We start from the raw sequence: 21,684 nt of genomic DNA, 5'->3' as shown, positions 1-21,684 counted from the left end.
GCAGGATACCTTCTTCAACAGAGCAACTTCAGAAATAGATGGGTATCTTTCCATCAAGGCAGACACTACTCTGTCATTAAGAACCTCAACGGGCATAACAGAGGCATTTCTAACTTCCAAGGATGACTTCTTGTAATTAGAGGAATGTGTCTGATGGGCAATCATGAACTGATGTTTAACAGCTAATGAGAAGGGTATGTTTTTGAAGCAGTTTGTATGTCGTGCAACCTGCTTGAAAAAACTATGCTTTGCCTCGAATCGCATGGTCCATAGAGAAATGAGAGGTCCAAAGCATTTAATCATTTGTGGATAGTGCTCCAAATAATGATGCTTTGGCAACAGATTTACATGTGGAAAGAGATCAAGATAGTGCTGCCTATGATCATAGATCTTGGCCTCAAGATAAGCTATGGTTTCATCTGTGTGGACATGGGCAACAACCAACTCAACTATATCTTTAACCCTGGATAAGCCATGGGGTCAAATTTGACCCCATGGGTTCCCTAGTAAACCAATGGGGTCGGATCTGACCCCATGGGTTCTCCAGGGTTAAGATGTAGAATTACCTGCCATGCTGGCTCATCAACTGGCAAAAGTGTCCCTATGATTAAAGGAAGCAACCTCAGCAAAGACCAATTTTCATGAGCATTGCCCCCTATTGTGTTTTTTGAAGAATAAGTATGTGGTATGGCATGAGGTTGATTTGTTTTGTCACCAAATTTGTATGGAAATTTCTGGATCAAGGTGTTAAGTTTGTCAAGTGTGAAGTATTTTTTGGAGATTAATAAGCTAATACAACGTGCCAGTTCAATTCAATTCAATTCAATTTTATTTATATAGCGCCAAATCACAACAAATGTCGCCTCAAGGCGCTTCATAGATACAGAGAAAAGCCCAACAATCATATGACCCCCTATGAGCAAGCACTTTGGCGACAGTGGGAAGGAAAAACTCCCTTTTAACAGGAAGAAACCTCCGGCAGAACCAGGCTCAGGGAGGGGCGGCCATCTGCTGCGACCGGTTGGGGTGAGAGAAGGAAGACAGGATAAAGACATGCTGTGGAAGAGAGACAGAGATTAATAACAGATACGATTCAATACAGAGAGGTCTGTTAATACATAGTGAGTGAAAAAGGTGACTGGAAAGGAAAAACTCAATGCATCATGGGAATCCCCCGGCAGCCTACATCTATTGCAGCATAACTAAGGGAGGATTCAGGGTCACCTGGTCCAGCCCTAACTATATGCTTTAGCAAAAAGGAACGTTTTAAGCCTAATCTTAAAAGTAGAGATAGTGTCTGTCTCCTGAATCCAAACTGGAAGCTGGTTCCACAGAAGAGGGGCCTGAAAACTGAAGGCTCTCCCTCCCATTCTACTTTTAAATACTCTAGGAACAACAAGTAGGCCTGCAGAGCGGGAGCGAAGTGCTCTAATAGGGTGATATGGTACTACAAGGTCATTAAGATAAGATGGGGCCTGATTATTTAAGACCTTGTATGTGAGGAGCAGGATTTTGAATTCAATTCTGGATTTAACAGGAAGCCAATGAAGGGAAGCCAAAACAGGAGAAATATGCTCTCTCTTTCTAGTCCCTGTCAGTACTCTTGCTGCAGCATTTTGGATTAGCTGAAGGCTTTTCAGTGAGTTTTTTGGACATCCTGATAATAATGAATTGCAGTAGTCTACCTGGAAGTAATAAATGCATGAACTAGTTTTTCAGCGTCACTCTGAGACAGGATATTTCTAATTTTAGAGATGTTGCGCAAATGGAAGAACGCAGTCTTACATATTTGTTTAATATGTGCGTTGAAGGACATATCCTGGTCAAAAATGACTCCAAGGTTCCTCACAGTGTTACTGGAGGCCAAGGTAATGCCATCCAGAGTAAGAATCTGGTTAGATACCATATTTCTAAGCTTTTCAGCGCCGAGTACAATGACCTCAGTTTTATCTGAATTAAGAAGCAGAAAGTTAGCGGCCATCCAAGTCTTTATGTCTTTAAGACATTCCTGCAGTTTAACTAATTGGTGTGTGTTATCTGGCTTCATGGACAGATAGAGCTGGGTGTCATCTGCATAGCAGTGAAAATGTATGCTATGTCTTCTAATGATGCTGCCTAGGGGAAGCATGTATAATGTAAACAGAATTGGTCCTAGCACTGAACCCTGTGGAACTCCATAATTAACCTCAGTGTGTGAAGAGGACTCTCCATTTACATGCACAAACTGGAGTCTATTAGATAGATATGATACAAACCACTGCAGTGCAGTACCTGTAATACCTACAGCATGTTCTAATCGCTCTAATAGGATATTATGGTCAACAGTATCGAACGCTGCACTGAGGTCTAGCAGGACAAGCACAGAGATGAGTCCACTGTCAGAGGCCATAAGAAGATCATTTGTAACCTTCACTAAAGCTGTTTCTGTGCTGTGATGAACTCTGAAACCTGACTGAAACTCTTCAAATAAACCATTCCTCTGCAGATGATCTGTTAGCTGTTTGACAACTACTCTTTCAAGGATTTTTGATATGAAAGGAAGGTTGGAGATTGGCCTATAATTAGCTAAGACTGCTGGGTCTAGAGATGCTTTTTGAGTAAAGGTTTAACTGCAGCCACCTTGAAGGCCTGTGGTACATAGCTGATTATTCGAGATAGGTTGATCATATATAAGATCGAAGAATTAATTAATGGCAGGACTTCTTTGAGCAGTTTTGTAGGAATGGGGTCTAAAAGACACGTTGATGGTTTGGAGGAAGTAATTATTGAAGTTAACTCAGAAAGATCGATTGGAGAAAAAGAGTCTAACTTAACATCAATGGTACTAAGAGTAGCTGTTGATAATATTACATCTGTGGGATGATTATTGGTAATTTTTTCTCTAATGATAAAAATTTTATTTGTGAAGACGTTCATGAAGTCATCACTAGTTAACGTTAAAGGGATGGTTGGCTCAAAAGAGCTCTGACTTTTTGTCAGCCTGGCTACAGAGCTGAAGAGAAACCTGGGGTTGTTCTTATTTTCTTCAATCAGTGATGAGTAGTAAGCTGTTCTGGCTTTGCGGAGGGCTTTCTTATAAAGCAACAAACTATTTCTCCAGGCTAAATGATGATCCTCTAAATTTGTGACACGCCATTTCCTCTCCAGATTACGAGTCATCTGCTTTAGGGTACGTGTTTGAGAATTATACCACGGGGTCAGGTACTTCTGATTAGAGACCTTAGTTTTCACTGGAGCTACAGTATCCAGAGTCGTACGTAGTGAGGAGGTGAAATTATTAACAAGATAATCGACCTCTGTTGGGGTAGCGTTCAGATAGCTGCTCTGCTCTATGTTGGTACAGGGCATTGACGATGATAACAGTGGCTGGATTATATTCTTAAACTTAGTTACAGCGCTTTCAGAAAGACATCTACTTTGATAAAGTCCACTCTCCACTGCTGCGTAATCAATTATTGTAAATGTAAATGTTATCAAGAAATGATCAGACAGGAGAGGGTTTTCAGGAAACACTGTTAAATGTTCAGTTTCTATGCCATATGTTAAAACAAGATCTTGAGTGTGATTAAAGTGGTGGGTGGGTTCTTTTACATTTTGAGAGAAACCAATTGAGTCTAACAACAGATTAAATGCCATGTTGAGGCTGTCATTTTTAGCATCAACATGGATGTTAAAATCACCCACAATAATTATTTTATCTGAGCTCAGAACTAAATTAGATATAAAGTCTGAGAAATCAGACAGAAACTCTGTGTAAGGCCCAGGTGGACGATAGATGATAACAAGTAAGACTGGTTTCTGAGTTTCACAGCTGGGGTGGACAATGTTAAGCATCAGGCTTTCAAATGAATTAAAAGTCTGTCTTGGTCTTTCGTTAATTAATAGACTGGTGTGAAAAATTGCTGCCACACCGCCCCCTCGACCTGTGCTTCGAGACTTCTGGTAGTTAGAATGACTCGGGGGTGTTGATTCATTTAAACTACCATAATCATCCTGCTGCAACCAGGTTTCTGTAAGGCAGAGTAAATCAATTTGTTGATCAATTATTAAGTCATGTACTAACAGAGACTTGGAGGAGAGAGACCTAATATTTAATAATCCACATTTCATCGTTTTACTCTTTGGTTCAGATGTGGATACTGTATTGTTCTTTCTTTGTAAATGTTTAAGTTGTTTGTTGCTGGTTTTTAGTTTGTTTTTTGTCTTTTTGGAAGCAGACACAGTCTCTATGGAGATGGGTTTTTGGGGGGGGTAGCAGGAGGAGAAAAGCTGCAGAGAGGCGTGTAAGACTGCAACTCTGCTTCCTGGTCCCAACTCTGGATAGTCATATTTTGAGGGGTTTAATAAATTTGTCCATATTTCTAGAAATGAGAGCTGCTCCATCCAAAGTGGGATGGATGCCATCTCTCCTAACAAGACCAGGTTTCCTCCAGAAGGTTTGCCAATTATCTATGAAGCCCACATCGTTTCTGGGACACCACTCAGACAGCCAGCAATTTAAGGAGAACATGTGGCTAAACATGTCACTCCTGGTCTGATTGGGGAGGGGAACAGAGAAAACTACAGAGTCCGACATTGTTTTGGCAAAGTTACACACCGATTCAATATTGATTTTAGTGACCTCCGATTGGCGTAACCGGGTGTCATTACTGCCGACGTGAATTATGATTTTACTGAATTTACGTTTACCCTTAGCCAGCAGTTTTAAATTTCCTTCAATGTCGCCTGCTCTGGCCCCTGGAAGACAATTGACTATGGTTGCCGGTGTCTCTAGCTTCACATGTCTGAGAACAGAATCACCAATTACCAGAGTTTGACCCCCGGCGGGTGTGTCACCGAGTGGGGAAAAACGGTTAGACACATGAACGGGTTGGTGGTGTACCTGGGGCTTCTGTTTAGGACTATGCTTCCTCCTCACCGTCACCCAGCCGCCCTCTTTCCCCAGCTGCTTGGAATCTGCCGGGGAACAGCTAGCGGGGCCTACGCTATCTTCGGCTGCACCAGCTACAGGACTGAATTACTGAATTGGAGCTACAGCTCCAATTCAGTAATCCTGGCCTCCAGAGCTGCAAATATGCTACATTTGTTACAGATATCATTACTGCTAAAGGAGGCCGAGGAGTAACTAAACATCTGACACAATGAGCAAGAAAGTGCAGAAGGGACAGGTGAAGTAGCCATGGTGCTAACGAGTCGGCTACGAGCTAAGCTAGCGAAACAGTACAGAGACAGTGAGTGAATACTTTGGCTATAAATTAGGTAGTGAGTACACAGAAAGTGTGCTTCGGATGAAGCACGTGAAGATTATACTGTGAAAAAAGAATGTATTTAAAAGTTGTTAATTAAACTGCTAAGCAAATAAGCTACTCAGAAACACCACTGTGATTGAGCAGGAACAGGAAGTGATACTCTACCACAGAGCGAGCGAACACCAAGTTATAGTCATCCACAATGTCCATGTTGACTGTCCTTGATTGAAACAGGGGCCAAGTCTTTCCTGGTCTTCCTAAAGTCCACAATCAGTTCTCTGGTCTTCGCCACGTTGAGCTGCAGATGATTCTGCTTGCACCACATGACAAAGGAGTCGACCACAGTCTGGTACTCTGTTTGATCACCCCGCTGATGCATCCAACCACTGAAGAGTCATCAGAGAACTTCTGGAGGCGGCAGGTGTTACGAAATCAGCTTCACCCCGGTTCTTTTTTATTCCTCGAGGCGTCCAGAGACGGCACGGGACTCAGTTGTCATTTTCACAGAACCTTTATTCATCTTCATCTTCTAGAAGGGGAGATGTGCAAGGCCGGTGTCCCTCTGCAGATCTTCACTGCTTTGTCTGTGAAACACATTTTTGTAGAAGTGACCCCATCATAAAACCCCCACGGTGTGCTGGAAACTCTGTGTCTGTGTGTGTATGCACGAGCACGTGAGTGCCTGTGTGTGCGCGTACCTCTATGTGAGTGCACGTGAGTGTGCACGTAGGTGTGGGTGCGTCGTAACAGTCAAAGCACTGTGTGTGTGTCTCTGTGTATGTAACTTCCTGCCGGTCATAAAAGTAATCTCCTCACCCAAGCTGCACCAAATTCCTTTAGACAACATACAAAACACAGATAACATATTACTGAGACCCCGACTCTGCATCCACTGGGCCAGTGGCCTCTTGTTGCCTTATATTTACAGATAAGCATGTGGAGAGTCTCCTGCAAACCTGCTTCTAAGTTTATAACAATTCTGAGTTTTTATTAAAGGTACATGCATCAGAAACCCCCACTGTAGCTTCCTGTCTCCTTTTAGGACAGCAGACCCCCAGTGTCCATAACTTCCTTTCCCTCTAAACAATTACACACTCTCGGGCTACAGATAAGCCACACTGAAACACACAAACAAATCCTTCCCTATAACTCTGATCTATTGCTGGACCCTCTTATCTAAGCAAATTGAACACATTATATTCTAATAATAATTATATTCTTGTACTCACACAGGTCTCCGTGCAGTGGTTGAAGTCTGTGGTGTAGAGGGTGAAGAGGAAGGGGGGAGGACAGTCCCCTGTGGTGCCCCTGTGTTGCTGATCACCTTGTCAGGCACACAATGTGGGAGACGCACATATTGTGGTCTTCCTGTCAGGTAATCCACAATCCAGGACACCAGGGGTGGCTGTAGCTCAGGAGGTAGAGCAGGTCACCTACTGATCGGAAGGTTGGTGGTTCGATCCCAGGCTCCTCCAGTCTGCATGCCAAGTATCCTTGGGCAAGATACTAACCCCAAGTTGCTCTCCGATGCGTCCATCGGAGTATGAATGTGTGTGAATGTAGTTAGAAAAAGCACTAAGTATAGATAAAGGGCTTGTGAGAATGGGTGTGACTGGGTGAATGTGGCATGTTGTATAGAGCGCTTTGAGTACTCCGGGAGAGTAGAAAAGCACTATATAAGAATCAGTCCATTTACCATTTACCAGAGAAGCATCCACCTGCATCGCTGTCAACTTATCACCCAGGAGGGTCGGCCTGATGGTGCTGAAAGCACAGGAAAATTCAAAAAACATGACCCTCACAGTGCTCGCTGGCTGGTCCAGGTGGGTGTAGATAGATAGAGCAGATAGATGATGACGTCCTCAGCTCCAAGACAGGGCTGGTAAGGAAACTGAAGGGGATCCTGATGTGGTCTGACAATGGGTCTGAACTAGGATGAACCTTTCCAGGGTCTTCATGATGTGGGAGGTCAGTGCCACAGGCCTGTAATCCTGGGGGCCACTGAGGCGTGGCGTCTTTGGTACAGGGACGCCCTGCAGACTCGGACTCAGCATGAACAGTTTATGGAAGACTCCACACAGCTGGGGGGCACAGGACTTGAGGACGAGGGGACTCACTCTGTCTGGTCCGGCAGATTTGCCTGAGTGGAGTCTCCTCATTTGCCTCTGAACCTGGTCGTGAGTGAAAGTGTTGGATGGGCGAGGCAACAGCGCCATGTGCAGAGAGAGGCTGGCACAGTGGTGTGGCTCTGGATTTCAGGCTGACCACAGGTGAGGTTGTGGGGGGGTGAGCAGACACTGTGGTGTCGAATCTTTCTCTTTTTAAGTTTCCTTTCTCACTGTCCCTCTTCCCCTCTGTTTTTCTTTTCCTTCATCTCTCTGTCTCCCTTTCCTATCCCTCAGTCATGTCTGTCCGTCTGTAACAACTGAAAATAAAATAAAATAAATAATAACAACAAAGGTCGATCAAATGGACCAATACAGCAAGGCCGTGATGATCCATTTGGCAAAATAAATCCATTGGGTATCTTTGTTTGTCTTCAGACAACAATTCTGATGGCTAACAAACCAAATAGGACAGGAAAAAAAATAAAAATAAAAACAGATTCAACTCGTTAGCTCTGTTCTCACCTCCCTCAGCTCCCCTGCTGTTGGTTGGCCTGAATCGAGTGATGGACTTCATGCCCCTCCACACCTCTCTCACGCTGTTCTGCTGGAGTTTCCACTCCAGCTTCCTCCTGTAATTGTCCTTAGCCTCTCTGATCTTGTCCTTTATTAACACCTGGACCCTTCTCATCGATCTCCTTTTTATTGCCCCTCTGAAAGCCTCTTCTTGTCTATGAGGAGGGCCTCGATGTCCTTAGTCACCCACTTGTTATTTGGGTAACAATGAACAGTCTGAGCTGGAACAATGGAGTCAGTGCAGAAAGTTATGTAGTCTGTGATACACTCAGTAAGCCCATTGATGTCCTCAGCGTGAGGCTCAGAGAGTGTCTCCCCGTCAGTCACCTCGAAACAGCCCTGTAGTTCCACTATGGCCTCCTCTGACCACCTCGTCCTCGACATTAGCATGCAGTACATCTAAGATTCTCTCCCCCTGATGGGACAGGCCACATACTATGTGACTGTTGGTAGTGTATTGTCCAAGGTGACATGGTTGAAGTCACCCGAGATCACAATGAAGGCACTCGGGTGCTGAGTCTGTAACCGGGCTACGGCAGAGTGGATAGTGTCACATGCAGCTGTGGGGTTAGCAGAAGGAGGAACGTAAGATTACATGGGTAAATAATACGTCCTGAGTCCAACAGCACACAGTTCAATGTCCGGGCAACAAATCCTTTCTTTGATTGTCATGTTGGCAGGGTTACACCACCGGTTTTTAACAAGAACAGCAAGCCCACCTCCTTTGCGCTTACTGCTAGCGATGCTGTCCCTGTCCGCTGAACAGTGTGGAAGCCTTCCACGGATGTGTTGTCGTAGGGAATGTCCTGGTGCATCCATGATTCGGTGAAACACATCAGGCTACACTCCCGGTATTCCCTCTGACTCCATACCAGCGCTGTCAGCTCGTCGATTTTGATAATGACCGAACATTTCCTGTTACGATAGGTGGCAGACACGGTCTGTACCTCCTCCTCATTTTCAGCCTCCGCTGTCTCACCATCTCCTTCCTTCTCCTCTTCTGACCTCCACCCCTGCATGTGTTTTCCTCCAGATTTCACCTGGTACATCTGTGGGTCTGACCGATGAGCCGGCCGGCAACAGGGCAATCAGCCGATCTCTGAAGTAAACAGCCCATGTAGTATGTAGGAGTTGTGCCGCGGCCAGCAGCAGAGCAAAAGCTCTCTCAAGCCACGTGATTGAATGAAAGATAAGAAAACAAATGAAAGTACAAGAAAAAAGAGTAAGAGAGAAAAAGCAGGAGCAGCTGTAACAGGCTACACGCTGGTTGGCTCACCAGCATGCAGCACTACTACACTATTCGCACAACTTTGCTTAAATTTGGGCTTCGCTTTTCCTCATTTCTATTATGAATCTAGTGAGTGAGATGATATAAGGAGGAAAAGAATACATGTTATTTTTTATCCATCAGATGAGTGCAGCTGGCCAACCTTTGAGAGCCAAATACTGCTAAAGACAAACAGTAAAGGTAGATAGTATTTCCTTGGTTTTTATAAAACTCATTCTTGAGTTGTGATTTACTTAAACAGGTTTTGTTTTATTCCCCTGGCTTTCCACTGAGTTATCTGTTCTGTCACAATCTAACATAAACTGAGGTAAGTCTGTTAGATGCAACAAACATTCTGTACTGACAAAAGATGTTAATAACTCCTTTAGCACATTAGCAAGGAAATCTGTAATGATGATGGGGACAGCATGACCATGTCCATAAAACAGGCTAGTTGAACAGGTGCAGGCTCAGCACCCCACCACAATTGTTTAACAAGCTGCTTTTTCAACACTTTAATTTTATTCATATTTTAACTCTTCGTGTGGATATTGACAGTTAATCATGTCACTGATCAAGCTTTTTAAATCAGCTGATTTTTGTTACAATACACTTTGTGAAAAATCAAAAAACTGCATTAAGCCTTTCTGCAAAAGGCAGAAATCACTAACTGTCTGTCCTGAATCAGTCTTATTAGGTAATGTTCAAATAATGTTATCATCCAGTGTTTTCAGTGTGGGAGAAAGTACTCAGGGCCTTCAAGTTACACACTATGAAAGGCAGCAACAAGTTTAATGTTCAGAAACCTAAAGTATGTATCAGCAGCTGAATGGACCTAAAAATAAATGTTTGTTTCAGTTCTATGAAGCTTTGAGTATTTTGGATTAGTAGCACTGCTGTGTTTGTTGCATCATATTGCTGTAATTGTTTATATGCTTCATATATTCTGAGCTAAGTTGATCTATAGTGTTACATCATATTCTATAAGGATGTTATGTGTTTGTAGACTTTCTGCCCAGTTTGACCCATTTAGCAGAAGTCAGCCTGTTTAAGGCTCTGATATCTATTCTGTGTGACTTAAAGCAGTTATGACATGGTCTGATTTTCTCACCCAATAAAGGAATATTTCATATATCAGTCTACTCTTCATTCTATCAGACACAGTTATCACAGCTCGTACATTTTCCTTTTTACACATATATGTAAGCATTGAGCCAAATTTAGTAATGACAACATATTAAAAGAACAATGTTTGTCTCTTATATATAAATCTGTATATACACTGTCACAGATACTTGAGTGTCTTTGAGTGAAGATTTAAGGTGATAGGACATATAAATAACTGCAACTTGAATCTTTACTGAAGCTCAGTATTTGACACAGAGTTCATTCACTGCTGTAATAACTAATAATGATTAATATAATAATAACTTTACTGTTGACCATATTATATTTACATTACCACAGTGAGATGATTTTAGTCTCATGAACAACATTAGCTAATTGTTATTTACTAACTAATCTTAAATGACTGTTCAGTACAGAAATGAAACCCAACAATCATGTTTTACAGTCCTGTGGTCTCAGCCTCAGATACTCAACTAATCAAACAAAGCACATGTAAAACAAACAAATGAAGAAAATAAATTTCTCCTTCATTTCTGTCAAACAGCTGCTCAGGCTGCCTGGCAAACTGAGCAGTGCGATGGAGGCTAGACTGTCCCATTTCACAAGCCTCGCACTTCAGGCCTTCTTGGTCTTCCAAAGACCCGGCCCACATAGACCACAAAGGCCGGGTCCTCCGAGTGATGCAGCCCCTGAATTGGAAAACAGCCCATATCTCTTGGCTGGCCTGGGAACGCCTTGGAGCAGGAGGAGGTGGCTAGGGAGAGGGAGATGTAGGCTTCTCTGCTTAGCCTGGTGCCCTCGTGACCTGGGTCCAGATTAGCAGAAGAAAGTGGAAAGATGGATAAAATATTTAACTTGATATTATATTAAATATATATATCGTATTATTTGAATATGTGGTATCACCCACTGTAAACTTTAAGTTGTAAAATATTTACAATGTATTTTAATAAAGGGAATGTTCAAATCGTCATTCAGCCTATTCCACTTTCAACTCAGCAGCATCCATAAACAGTAGGGGATATAATTATTTGTTCCACTGCTGAATTTTAAGCCTGCTTATTTACAAAAAAAACCCCAAAAAACAAGTCTCTAATTTTTATGGTAACATGGTCATTTTATTCTTACACAGAGAGATGGAATATTCCCCACCCCCCGAAAGACAAAAGAAGTCCATGATTTGCATTAGATTAAATGAATAAGTATTTAAGCCCTAAGTAAAACATGACTTGGTGCTTGGTGAAGGAATGAAGGGGTTTAATATAAGTTAATTGACGCTGTAATAGAGAATGTGAATTCCATCGAACACAAACATTACTCACCTGTCTTTGCAGGTTCTCCGTTCTGAATGGCTGAGAGATGAAACGTCATTAAAAACAAACAGTTGTTGAGACTGTCAGCACTCACTGGTTCTGAACTTTCCACAGCTACTGGAACAAATCAATTCAGTCTATTTTTGTTGCGTTTTCCTTTAAAATGACGTAACACGCTTTCGAACTTCCTCCTGGGAAACGAAGTTTTATATCTGAAACACTGTCACCTAACGTAATGCGGTAGAATCCATATGTACTTCATTTCCCATAATTCATACAGTGGCACTTCCTGGATACGAGACACGTAGAAACAGGATTGTGTTCAGACTGTCATAGCAGAAGTGTGCTTTTAAACGACGGCTTTCCTGACTTGTTTTATGAGTGCATACATGTCATTTTACCCCCATTCGCACACAGGCATGTTTAGTGGGAGTGTAATGAAGCCACAGTGGCGCGTGTTGCTTGTTTAGCCTCATAGCTAAGCTAAGCTAGCTAGCCAACATTAGGACTAGCGAACACGGACGCGTTTTTGTTTATGTTTACTTTTTTCACGATGTACACTTTATTATCGGGATTATATAAGTACATGTTCCAGAAGGATGAGTACTGCGTTTTGATCCTGGGACTGGATAACGCCGGAAAAACGGTATCAAAGTGATGTTGTGTTATATAATTGGTTAACTGGGTTATGCACATAGCATTGAAAGCGGTGTTATGTTCTCTTGTTTACGTTAGCTTTGTGGTCTATCACTCTCTTTGTCTCAAGAAATCATGAACAGTAAATAGGACAAAACCCAAGTTACAGAACGGATCAACTTACCTGGATGATTGAGCTAAATAAGTGGGTGAAAAATTAAAGTAAATGACGGATATCAATCTGGCCATTAATGGAGCATAAACAATAAGAAATCACTTATGAATGTGCCTCTCTAAAGGGGTTAGACTGCCTGAATGAACTGCATTCCCACTTGATCCTGTCAAAGACAAGGATACTAGCAAGAGTGAAAAAGTCAGGCAGGAGAAAGAGAGAGCGTGATGGTCTGTGGCCACCACCTGCAAATGAGCTGCCTGAAGTTTATTTTGTTTTACACAGATACTTACACAGTGCTCATCACCTGAGTAATTCACCCGTCTAATGGTTACTCTTATTTTCTGTGTCTGCAGACTTTCCTGGAACAGACCAAAACAAAGTTTAGTAAGAATTACAAGGGGATGGCTTTATCCAAGATCACCACTACAGTTGGCCTGAACAGTAAGTGAATGTAACAGCGTTAGTGTCGTGCTACGCTTGCATCAGCATGACCTCCTCACAGTATTCTCCTGCCTTGTCAAAGTAGCAGGAATCGCTTGCTTTTTGAGTGTGTAATTACTGCTTAACAACGAAAAATGATTATTCGTTCTTTTTTGATGAGTAACTGCGGGAATTAATTGTAATTTTATATTTTAACCGTTATGGTATAGAAAAGGACAAGTCAATGCAATTATGTAATCTTTCATGTTCTAATGCTTCCTTCTTTCTGGCTCACAGAACGTTCTTGATTTAAACTGCTGATCTATAACACTGCTGAATCTCTTGCTTTCCTTTACAGTTGGCACAATTGATGTTGGCAAGGCTCGTCTAATGTTCTGGGATTTGGGAGGTCAGGAGGAGCTGCAGTCTCTGTGGGACAAAGTGAGTTAAAAAAGAGGAATTTTTCACATCCTCTACACTAACATAGATAGTATTTCTATTTTGAAGATGTAATATTTTCACTGTGTTTAGCATACATAGACTGCACCTGGACAGGCCACACAGATATATTTGGCAACACCTTTTACCACCTGCAGAGGGCAGACGTTTTTGTCAACATTTTCCAAGTTGTCCAAGGGATTTTCAACACAGCCTTTTTACACATGCTAATACTTTTGAAAGCATATTGTTTTTCTGTTTACACACAATGACAGAATAACAGATTTCTTAGAAAAATATTACCAGGCTCGATATTATTAGCACCCTAAAATCTGACTTTTTGATTGAGCCAAAACACAAATCACTAGTGTCCAATGTTGTGTTTTAACTTTGTTATCCTTAAAGCTTGTAAAATCCAGCTAAAACAGAGGGTTATGTTCTAATTTATTCTGAGTATTAAAATATCAGGCAAGGGATGGAGCTGTCACTTGAGAAAGCATCATGCCAGAAACAAAAGAAATCAGTTTAGACTTGAGAAAAAAGGTTGTGCTCACAAAGCAGGAGATGGTATACACAATGACCATAGCATATCCACGTTTCAAGAACTGGAGCCAGAAGTATCACAGAAAAATTCAAAGAGAGCTTAACAGTGCAGAACAAGCCTTGCAGAAGTAGGAAGCAAAAGATTTCAAACTTAGAAAACTAATGAGAGATGTGCCAAAGAGCCTTGAACAACTGTCAAGACACTAAATGACTTAGCAAAGTCACGAATTGCAGTCTCAAATAAGACAATCACTGAGACCCTGAGTGTGAAGTTGCACACCAAGAAAAAGTCCACTTCTGCAGAAGAGACACCTTGAAGCCAGACAGTCTGCTGAGGATAACTTGGAGAAACATTATGCATACTGAAAGTATCACCTGTGGTCAGGTGAGACGAAACTACTGCTCTTTGGCCCTAGAGATGCTGCTTATGTTTGGAGGAAGAAGGTAGAGGTATACAATCCACAGAACACCACATTTAAACACAGTGGTGGGAGTATTAAGGTGTGGGGATGCTTCAGAGTGTCCAGAACTGGAAATCTCATCAAGGTGAAAGGGGTCAACTTAACCTCCTAAGACCCAAACTCTTCCACGGCATGCATTTTTAATTTCTCTTTGATAGTCGTGTATATTGGGGCCCGATGAACGTAAATACAAAGAATTACCAGATCTTTTTTTTTTTACCTCATTTTTGTCTTTAAGAAAAATCAGAGCTACATATGAGGATACTCGTATGTGGACGCAGGTCCTAGGAGGTTAAAGCAGTCGGCAGCAACATTTGGTTGTTGATTTATCTTCCAACACGACAATTAGCCGAAACATACATTGAAGAACTACTTCCAGAAAACCAAAGTAAACGCTGGTCCTCTGGATGCAGTTCTCCTCCCTTTGTGTCTGTGATCTTAATCTTTCACCCACAGCACAGAAGAGTGGTGATATTGGTCAACAGCTAAATTGTCAGCTCCATCTTCAAACTTTGAGGTGTAGTGGAAACGGTCAGAATTTAAAATTGTTTTGGTCGTGGATGTTGTGATCTGCAGACTAGAGAGGAACCATTGTTATCATAGTAAACTGTGTTGCATCTTGAACATGGGATGGATAACCTACACATCAGTGAAGGCCTATTAATGCTGATGGATATATACAGATGTGAAGGCCCACTCTGTTGAGCAGGGGAAATCCTTTTCTTTCAAAGGTATAGCAGTGAGTCTCCACAGGTCCCCAACACAGAGCTGGAAGTGTACAAACTTGTTACATTTTGATGAAATTCTTAATTTCAGAATTTGACATGTTGTTTTTGTCCTGTTGTGTAAAATAAATGTGGGTCTTTAAATTACTTGCCAGTTACTGCAGTGAATTGCTCTTCTGAAATGGGGTTTTGCTAACCGCAGTACAGCAGTACTTTCAGGAATACAACCACCAACCCAAATAAACATATATTAGGGGTGCAGCGATACTCGTATCGATGTTGAACCGTTCGATACAGTGCTTTCGGTTCGGTATGCATATGTATCGAACAATACAAAATTTTTAATTTATTTTATGAACTTTCCTTCTGACGATGCTGTCTGTGTTGAGCGCTCAGTGGATCTGCGTTCGACTACTCCGCCTAGGCTGCACTGTCGAGCGCAGATTCACTGAGCGCAGGGCAAGCTAGCAGACAGAAGTTAAGCTCGTTGCAACATGGCAAATTGAACCTCCCCCACCCTCATTCAGATCTGGCGTTTGGAACTATTTTGGTTTTCATGTGAAGTATGACCCTGAAGGTAAGCGTGTCATGGACTAAAGTAAAACAGTATGTTGGATGTGCCAGCAATGCTCAATTACATGGGTGGGAACTACTGCGTTAGCGCAGTTAGCTCGTTAACGTGTTGACGCCGTCCAGCCCCACGCACAGGGCGATCCGCGGTAGCTCGTTAACTTTGCCATGTTGTGGCGTTAACGTCATTTCAGATTAACGCTGACAGCACTAGTGGGAACACAACGAATATGACTGCACATTTACTCCGACATCATCCTCGTGCAAAGACAAGTGGAAGCAGACAAAAACAACAAGCACGCATGCTACAAACTTTACCCGAGTCATTTAGACAGCCGTTAGCACATGATTCTCCTTATGGGGACCTGATATGTTTAATATGCTGCTGAGAATATAACCCAGAAGAAGCGTATAGTATAGCTTTTATTTTGGAAAGAGACATTTCTCTGTAATAAACTCTCTTTTACAAAGATGAGTGATTTCTCCATCAGATAGATTTATTATTTTATCCCTTTGTTGTTTCAGCAACATTAAATTTAAAAACTGTACTTTTGAGTTAAAATATATATTTATAATTTTAATAAATGACAAATTAAAAAGGCATGAACATTTTTTTGTATCGAAAGAATATCGAACCGTGACACCAAAGTATTGAACCGAACCGTGAATTTTGTGTATCGTTGCACCCCTAATATATATATATATATATATATATATATATATATATATATGTGTGTTGTGACATGTTTTCCTCTTCATGGTTGTATCTAGTACTACGCTGAATCCCATGGAGTCATCTATGTGATAGATTCAACGGATGAAGAGCGTCTGTCAGAATCAAAGGAGGCCTTTGGTGAGTAACCTTCTTGTCTCTGTGTTATTTACTGAACAAATGGAAACATTGATATTTGTTCTGACATTCGTAGTGCTGTGACAAAGCACTTGCCCACTTCCTTAATCCCTCCGCCAAGGAGGTTGTGTTTTTGCTAGTGTTTGTGCGCGCCTTCGACCTTCTGTCTGTCTTCATGATAGTTTGAAAATGTTTGTATGAATTCTGATAAAAACTGTGGGGTCATGTTAACGATCCATAAAAGTTTGGCTTACATGCACCGATAACTTTTAAGGTAAACTTCATGATTTATTGTTCAAAAAGTGACAAAAAGCCTTAGAACATATAAACTGTGATTCTCACAAGTAGAAAATATAACACATAGAAAGTCCTGCATAAATATTTAAAATATTGATCTCTGACCTCGCCTTCAAGAACAGTAGATTAATCTGAAAGTCAAAAACAAAACTATGCTGCTTGCTACAGATGTTTGTATTGCCACATATAGGTTATTATATTTGAGGTTTTTGGATCTCAGAACTCTTCTTCATAAACAAAGATTTTGTTTATTAAGGTTAAAAAGGTATTCAGATCGACCTGTCCCTGTGTGAAGAGATCATTTCCACCTCAACCTTATAACTAGAAAAGCAGTCATAACGGTTACTATGAACATCGCAGTATATATAAGCCCTATTATGGAAGTCTGTAATATATGGCCTTACACACCAGGGCTGCCACAAACGATTATTTTGATAGTCGACTAATCAGATCATCATGCATTGGACATAAAACATACAGCTTATTGCACCAGCAGCATCTGCTCTTATATAACTATCATTAGCTTACAGCTTTAAGTGTTTAAGGTATGTGCTAACTAAAAATAAAGACAAGATGATAGTTTGTTAAATTTTAATGAAATTTGCAGATTGTTTCGGTGAAGTTTAATAAACTCCTTGCTATCTAAAATATAACAGGACACCGGAGTAAATTCTGATAATCAGCTGTCTGCTTGACGTTTATTCAGCTGTGTAAAAACTATAACTTTAATCTCAGCCAAACCGATTTACTCAGGAACAAATAAAATACTGAAAAAAGCCAAACAATAACATTTTTAAGTTATCTAAGTGACTTATATATCATGTTTAACCTGAGTAGCGAAAGACGGCGGTGGGTTTGAAAACAATTTGCGGGAGTCCGGTGTTCTCACGGCTCTAGTTAGCCTAGCCCCCGGCTAGCTATCGAGCTAGTGGCTAACAGACGTCTCCGAAAACGTCGGAGCGCTTTTGAAAATATGTGGTGTCTTGATAAACTGAGCAGATATTTGAGGTTTACACAGCTACATTCTCGCCTGAAAATATGTTAAACGTTTATTTTGTGACCCAGAAAGAATAATAAGAGTAATATTAAAACTAACTAGCTGCTGCCATTGTTGGAAACTGAGCTGGGCTGCGCTATGAATTCTGGGACACAGCTTCTTCTTCTTCGGGGTTTAACAGCAGCTGGCATCCTTGTACATGCAGTGCTGCCATCTTCTGTCTCAGTCCGTTATTACACTCTTAAATCCTGCTACTTATTCCTGCGTCTTTTGTGATCTTACAAAGCTTCAAACGATGCGTCGACTATTAAATCAGCCGTCAACGATTTTAATAGTTCACGTAACTATTACACACACACACACACACTCAGGTTGTCTTTGTTAGGCCTTAATTGTACTTTGCAGGGGCGTAAACAACAAAGCAGAGTGCAACAGTAGTCTGCATGTGTTTTGGCAAAGAAGAATAACAAGCATAAAATCATTTTAGGTTATTTCCCCACCATTGTCACAAAATACCACCAGAGCATTCTGTGCAAAGGATAAACTGTTTAATTATTTGGAGACAAAACATGTTACGGAGCCTTCGATTCGTCCAGACCAGCTTGGCACAGAGAAGGGCAGTCTGAACTTCAAGCCTGTCCAAGCTACTATAGGGCGAAACACCGTGGACAGAGTGCCAGCAGCAGAGACAAACAACCGTTCACACTCGTATTTACACCTATGGACCATTTAGACTCACCAGTTAACCTAACCCCACTAAGTGAATGTCTCTGGACTGTGGGAGGAAGCCACACAGACGCAGGGACAATATGTCTGATATTACGATCAGTTTGAAGATCTGAAATGTGTGACGAATATGAGAAATGAAGGAATCAGAAAAGGTGCAGGTACTTTCTCCGAGTGCTGTATTATTGAGTCAGTGATTGATCTCTCTTCTCTTCCAGAGAAAATGATCAGCAGCGAGGCACTGGAAGGCGTTCCGCTCCTCGTGCTGGCTAATAAGCAAGATGTACCGGTACCTGGACTTTTCATTCATTCATTCATTCATTACACGTGCACTTTAATGTGCACGTGCACTGGTATTCAATGCCTACTGCACAATCCACTTCGTATTGTCTGTCCTATCTTTGTGTATTGGACATAGATATAGTTAGTATAGAACCTTCTTATCTCTTAATTTTACCCAAATTTAGCGAGTTATTATTTATTTGTAATTTCCAGTTTTATATCTCTTGGAGATGTATTTTTTATATTCTCATAAATACACCATTGAGGTGGTTGGGGTGAAACAGCATTTCGGGACGCTGTACACTGTGTGTGTGTTGACAATAAAGACCCAGAATCTTAAATCTTGAACTTGGTCACTGCCTTCAGTCTTGTGTATGTTCTTTTTCTCAGAACTGTTTGTCGGTGCCCGACATTAAAACAACCTTCAGTGACTGTGCTCCAAAGATTGGCAAGAGAGACTGTTTAGTCCAGCCATGCACTGCTCTCACAGGGTAAGACTACAACAGTTGATGACTTTGTTTGCAACAGCTTGCTCTCACACATGATGCAGCATGTGTTCAACAGAAGCTAAGCTATGAAAGTAATTGTGTTTTTATTTGATTCAATTACAGTGAATGCAAATTTGCATCAATTTAAGTTTATGATCACATCTGTTAATAGACAAGGACTGCCTTCAACAATTCAAATAATAACATTGCATCAAAATTACAGTCCCTTCACTTAAAATGCAAAAACAACCACAATGTGGTGATTTCCAAATATTCAAATCCTAAATTTAATTGGAAACAGTCAAAAGACCTTTTTGTAATGTTTTCATTTCATTTTCAAAGTGTGCCAAAGGTTTTTATTGGTTGACAGGTTTGCACTTCCAGCAGCATTAATGGGGTCAAAGTTCCCCATGCCACGATCGATAGCAGAAAACTGCACCATCACAGATTCTTCTGACCTGTGAGATGGATGGTCATCCTTTTTTAACAAGGGTGGATGTTTCACAATGTGATTGCACAGCCCTCATTTTCCTCAACCCAACTTAAATGAGCTCGAGCCTCAGAGAAGACATTAGCATTTGTTTTTTTAGTTGTAGAGTCTGAAGTCACATTAGTGGATGCAGTGCATTTCACAAGTAATTCTCAGCAAATGCAGTGATTTCCACTTTGTCTGTTTTCAAAGTAAAATCCCAGCTGTTTAGCTTTCAGCCTGGTCCTTTCTGTGAAGAAATATTTTGCACCGTTTTGAATTCAGTCCTCGTTGTTTACTGTTGTCTGCTTGCAGACTGGTGAACTGGCCCATCTGCATTTTTCAAAGACTCACCTTTTTCTAGCCAGTCGTGTTATTAGATCATTGCTAAGCTGTTGGTCCGGGCAGCAGCTACAGCAGTATTAAATTCAAAATGAGCATATATTAGGAAATGCCTTAGTTTTAACCTTTCATGTGTTTATGTCTTAAATAATTTCACACTCTGTAGATGTTAAAATAAATATGAAACAATCTGCTTGTTCCATACAGGGACGGCGTGAACGAAGGCATTGAGTGGATGGTGAAGTGTGTGGTCAGAAACATTCACCGGCCTCCGAGACAGAAGGACATCACATAAGATGTCGTCTCTGCACTGTGATTTTTGTCCTTGAGGACATTCCTTATGTTAAGCCCTGGAGCTGATAACTCTCACCTTGTGTTTCCTGTGACTCTTTGGACTTCATCATAATATTTTTATCAACAAACATAGATTCAGATGTACTGTGAGCAGACGTCTGCCTGTTTGTGCCTACACTTTTTGAAGGTGTGTCGTTTTGCTGGGATCAGTGCTGCAGCATCTATATGGAGCACTTTGAGTGCACAGAAACACCGACACATTAAATATACAAGCATTGAAGGGCGCTGATCTATTTTTTCACACTATCAGATTCAATAAACAATGATCCGTGTTTGTTTGATGAACTTGAGGATACTGCAGTATTCCATCATTAGAACCTTTAACATATAAACAGTTTACATTTAGCTCGGTTGGTCTCTCTTTTTTGTCATTATGCATAAGACAGGAATTATTAGTTATTGATCCGTGCTGTCCTTACACAATGTTCAGCATTTGGAAAGAGTCACTGTAAAGTTAGTTTGACATTAGGAATTTAGGAATAGGCTTTTTATGAACAATTCCTAATCCTCCGCTGGTTATGTGCCTGTATCACAGTTAAAAACAGAGCTGTACTATACTGGTATTGCCCAGTCGGTTCCCACAGGTAAACTGTGAAATATCATTAGCTGTAACCTTAGTCTCTCATCCTGTGGTTCAGTTCCAGCTGTTTCAATTTCAGAGTTATTTGTTGCAACTAGCTTGACCAATAGAGATAATAATAATAATAATAATAATAATAATAATGAGTCAAATAAGTGCACAAACCAATCCTACCACAAATACGAATATTTTGCAAACACTATTGCTCTTCCAGTACAAACGTGTGTCAGTGTAGTCAGTTTGATAAAGAGAATTACATGAATGATAAACTCTTCACAGTTACCACATCACAGCCCAGTTGTCAAATGACGGAAGAGTTTGGACAGACATTTCTTTGGGAATAATGTTGTTCCTGCTGAAAGACTTTCAAAGACTTCGAGACGCTGACCTCGCACTTCTCTGTGCTGTTTGTTCTGGTCCCTGCTTTATGTGTTGATTTCATACCATAACTATCATTTATTTAAGTTAGACAAACATGTTCACATTGTTCAGGTGCCACTGTGACCATGGGATTTTTAAATCTTTGCATGCATTTTTTTTATCACTATGCATTTAGATTCCCATGACTATAAAAAGAAGAATTCCTGATGAATAAATGGGGACAAAGAACTTTTGATTTTTCCAGTCTGTAAATTTAAAATCCCAGTAATGTGAGCATAAAATGAATTTGGTCTAGCTCTTGAAAGAAGAAAA

The 21,684-nt window shown here is 41.0% G+C and overlaps 1 protein-coding gene across 1 annotated transcript; it reads left to right on the top strand.

The window, feature by feature from the left end:
* The first annotated feature begins 11,901 nt into the window (after nucleotides 1-11,901).
* arfrp1 (ADP-ribosylation factor related protein 1) lies at nucleotides 11,902-21,134 on the top strand. The gene is made up of 7 exons (XM_085160227.1): nucleotides 11,902-12,284; nucleotides 12,803-12,890; nucleotides 13,228-13,310; nucleotides 16,378-16,459; nucleotides 18,695-18,765; nucleotides 19,149-19,249; nucleotides 20,265-21,134. The coding sequence occupies exons 1-7, from the start codon at nucleotides 12,174-12,176 to the stop codon at nucleotides 20,350-20,352; spliced, it is 624 nt and encodes a 207-aa protein (XP_085016353.1). The 5' UTR covers nucleotides 11,902-12,173; the 3' UTR covers nucleotides 20,353-21,134.
* Nucleotides 21,135-21,684: the final 550 nt, after the last annotated feature.

The sequence above is a fragment of the Neolamprologus multifasciatus genome, chromosome 5 (assembly GCF_963576455.1).
Source record: "Neolamprologus multifasciatus chromosome 5, fNeoMul1.2, whole genome shotgun sequence".
Taxonomy (NCBI): domain Eukaryota; kingdom Metazoa; phylum Chordata; class Actinopteri; order Cichliformes; family Cichlidae; genus Neolamprologus; species Neolamprologus multifasciatus.
This window is presented reverse-complemented; position numbering and strand designations above follow the sequence as displayed.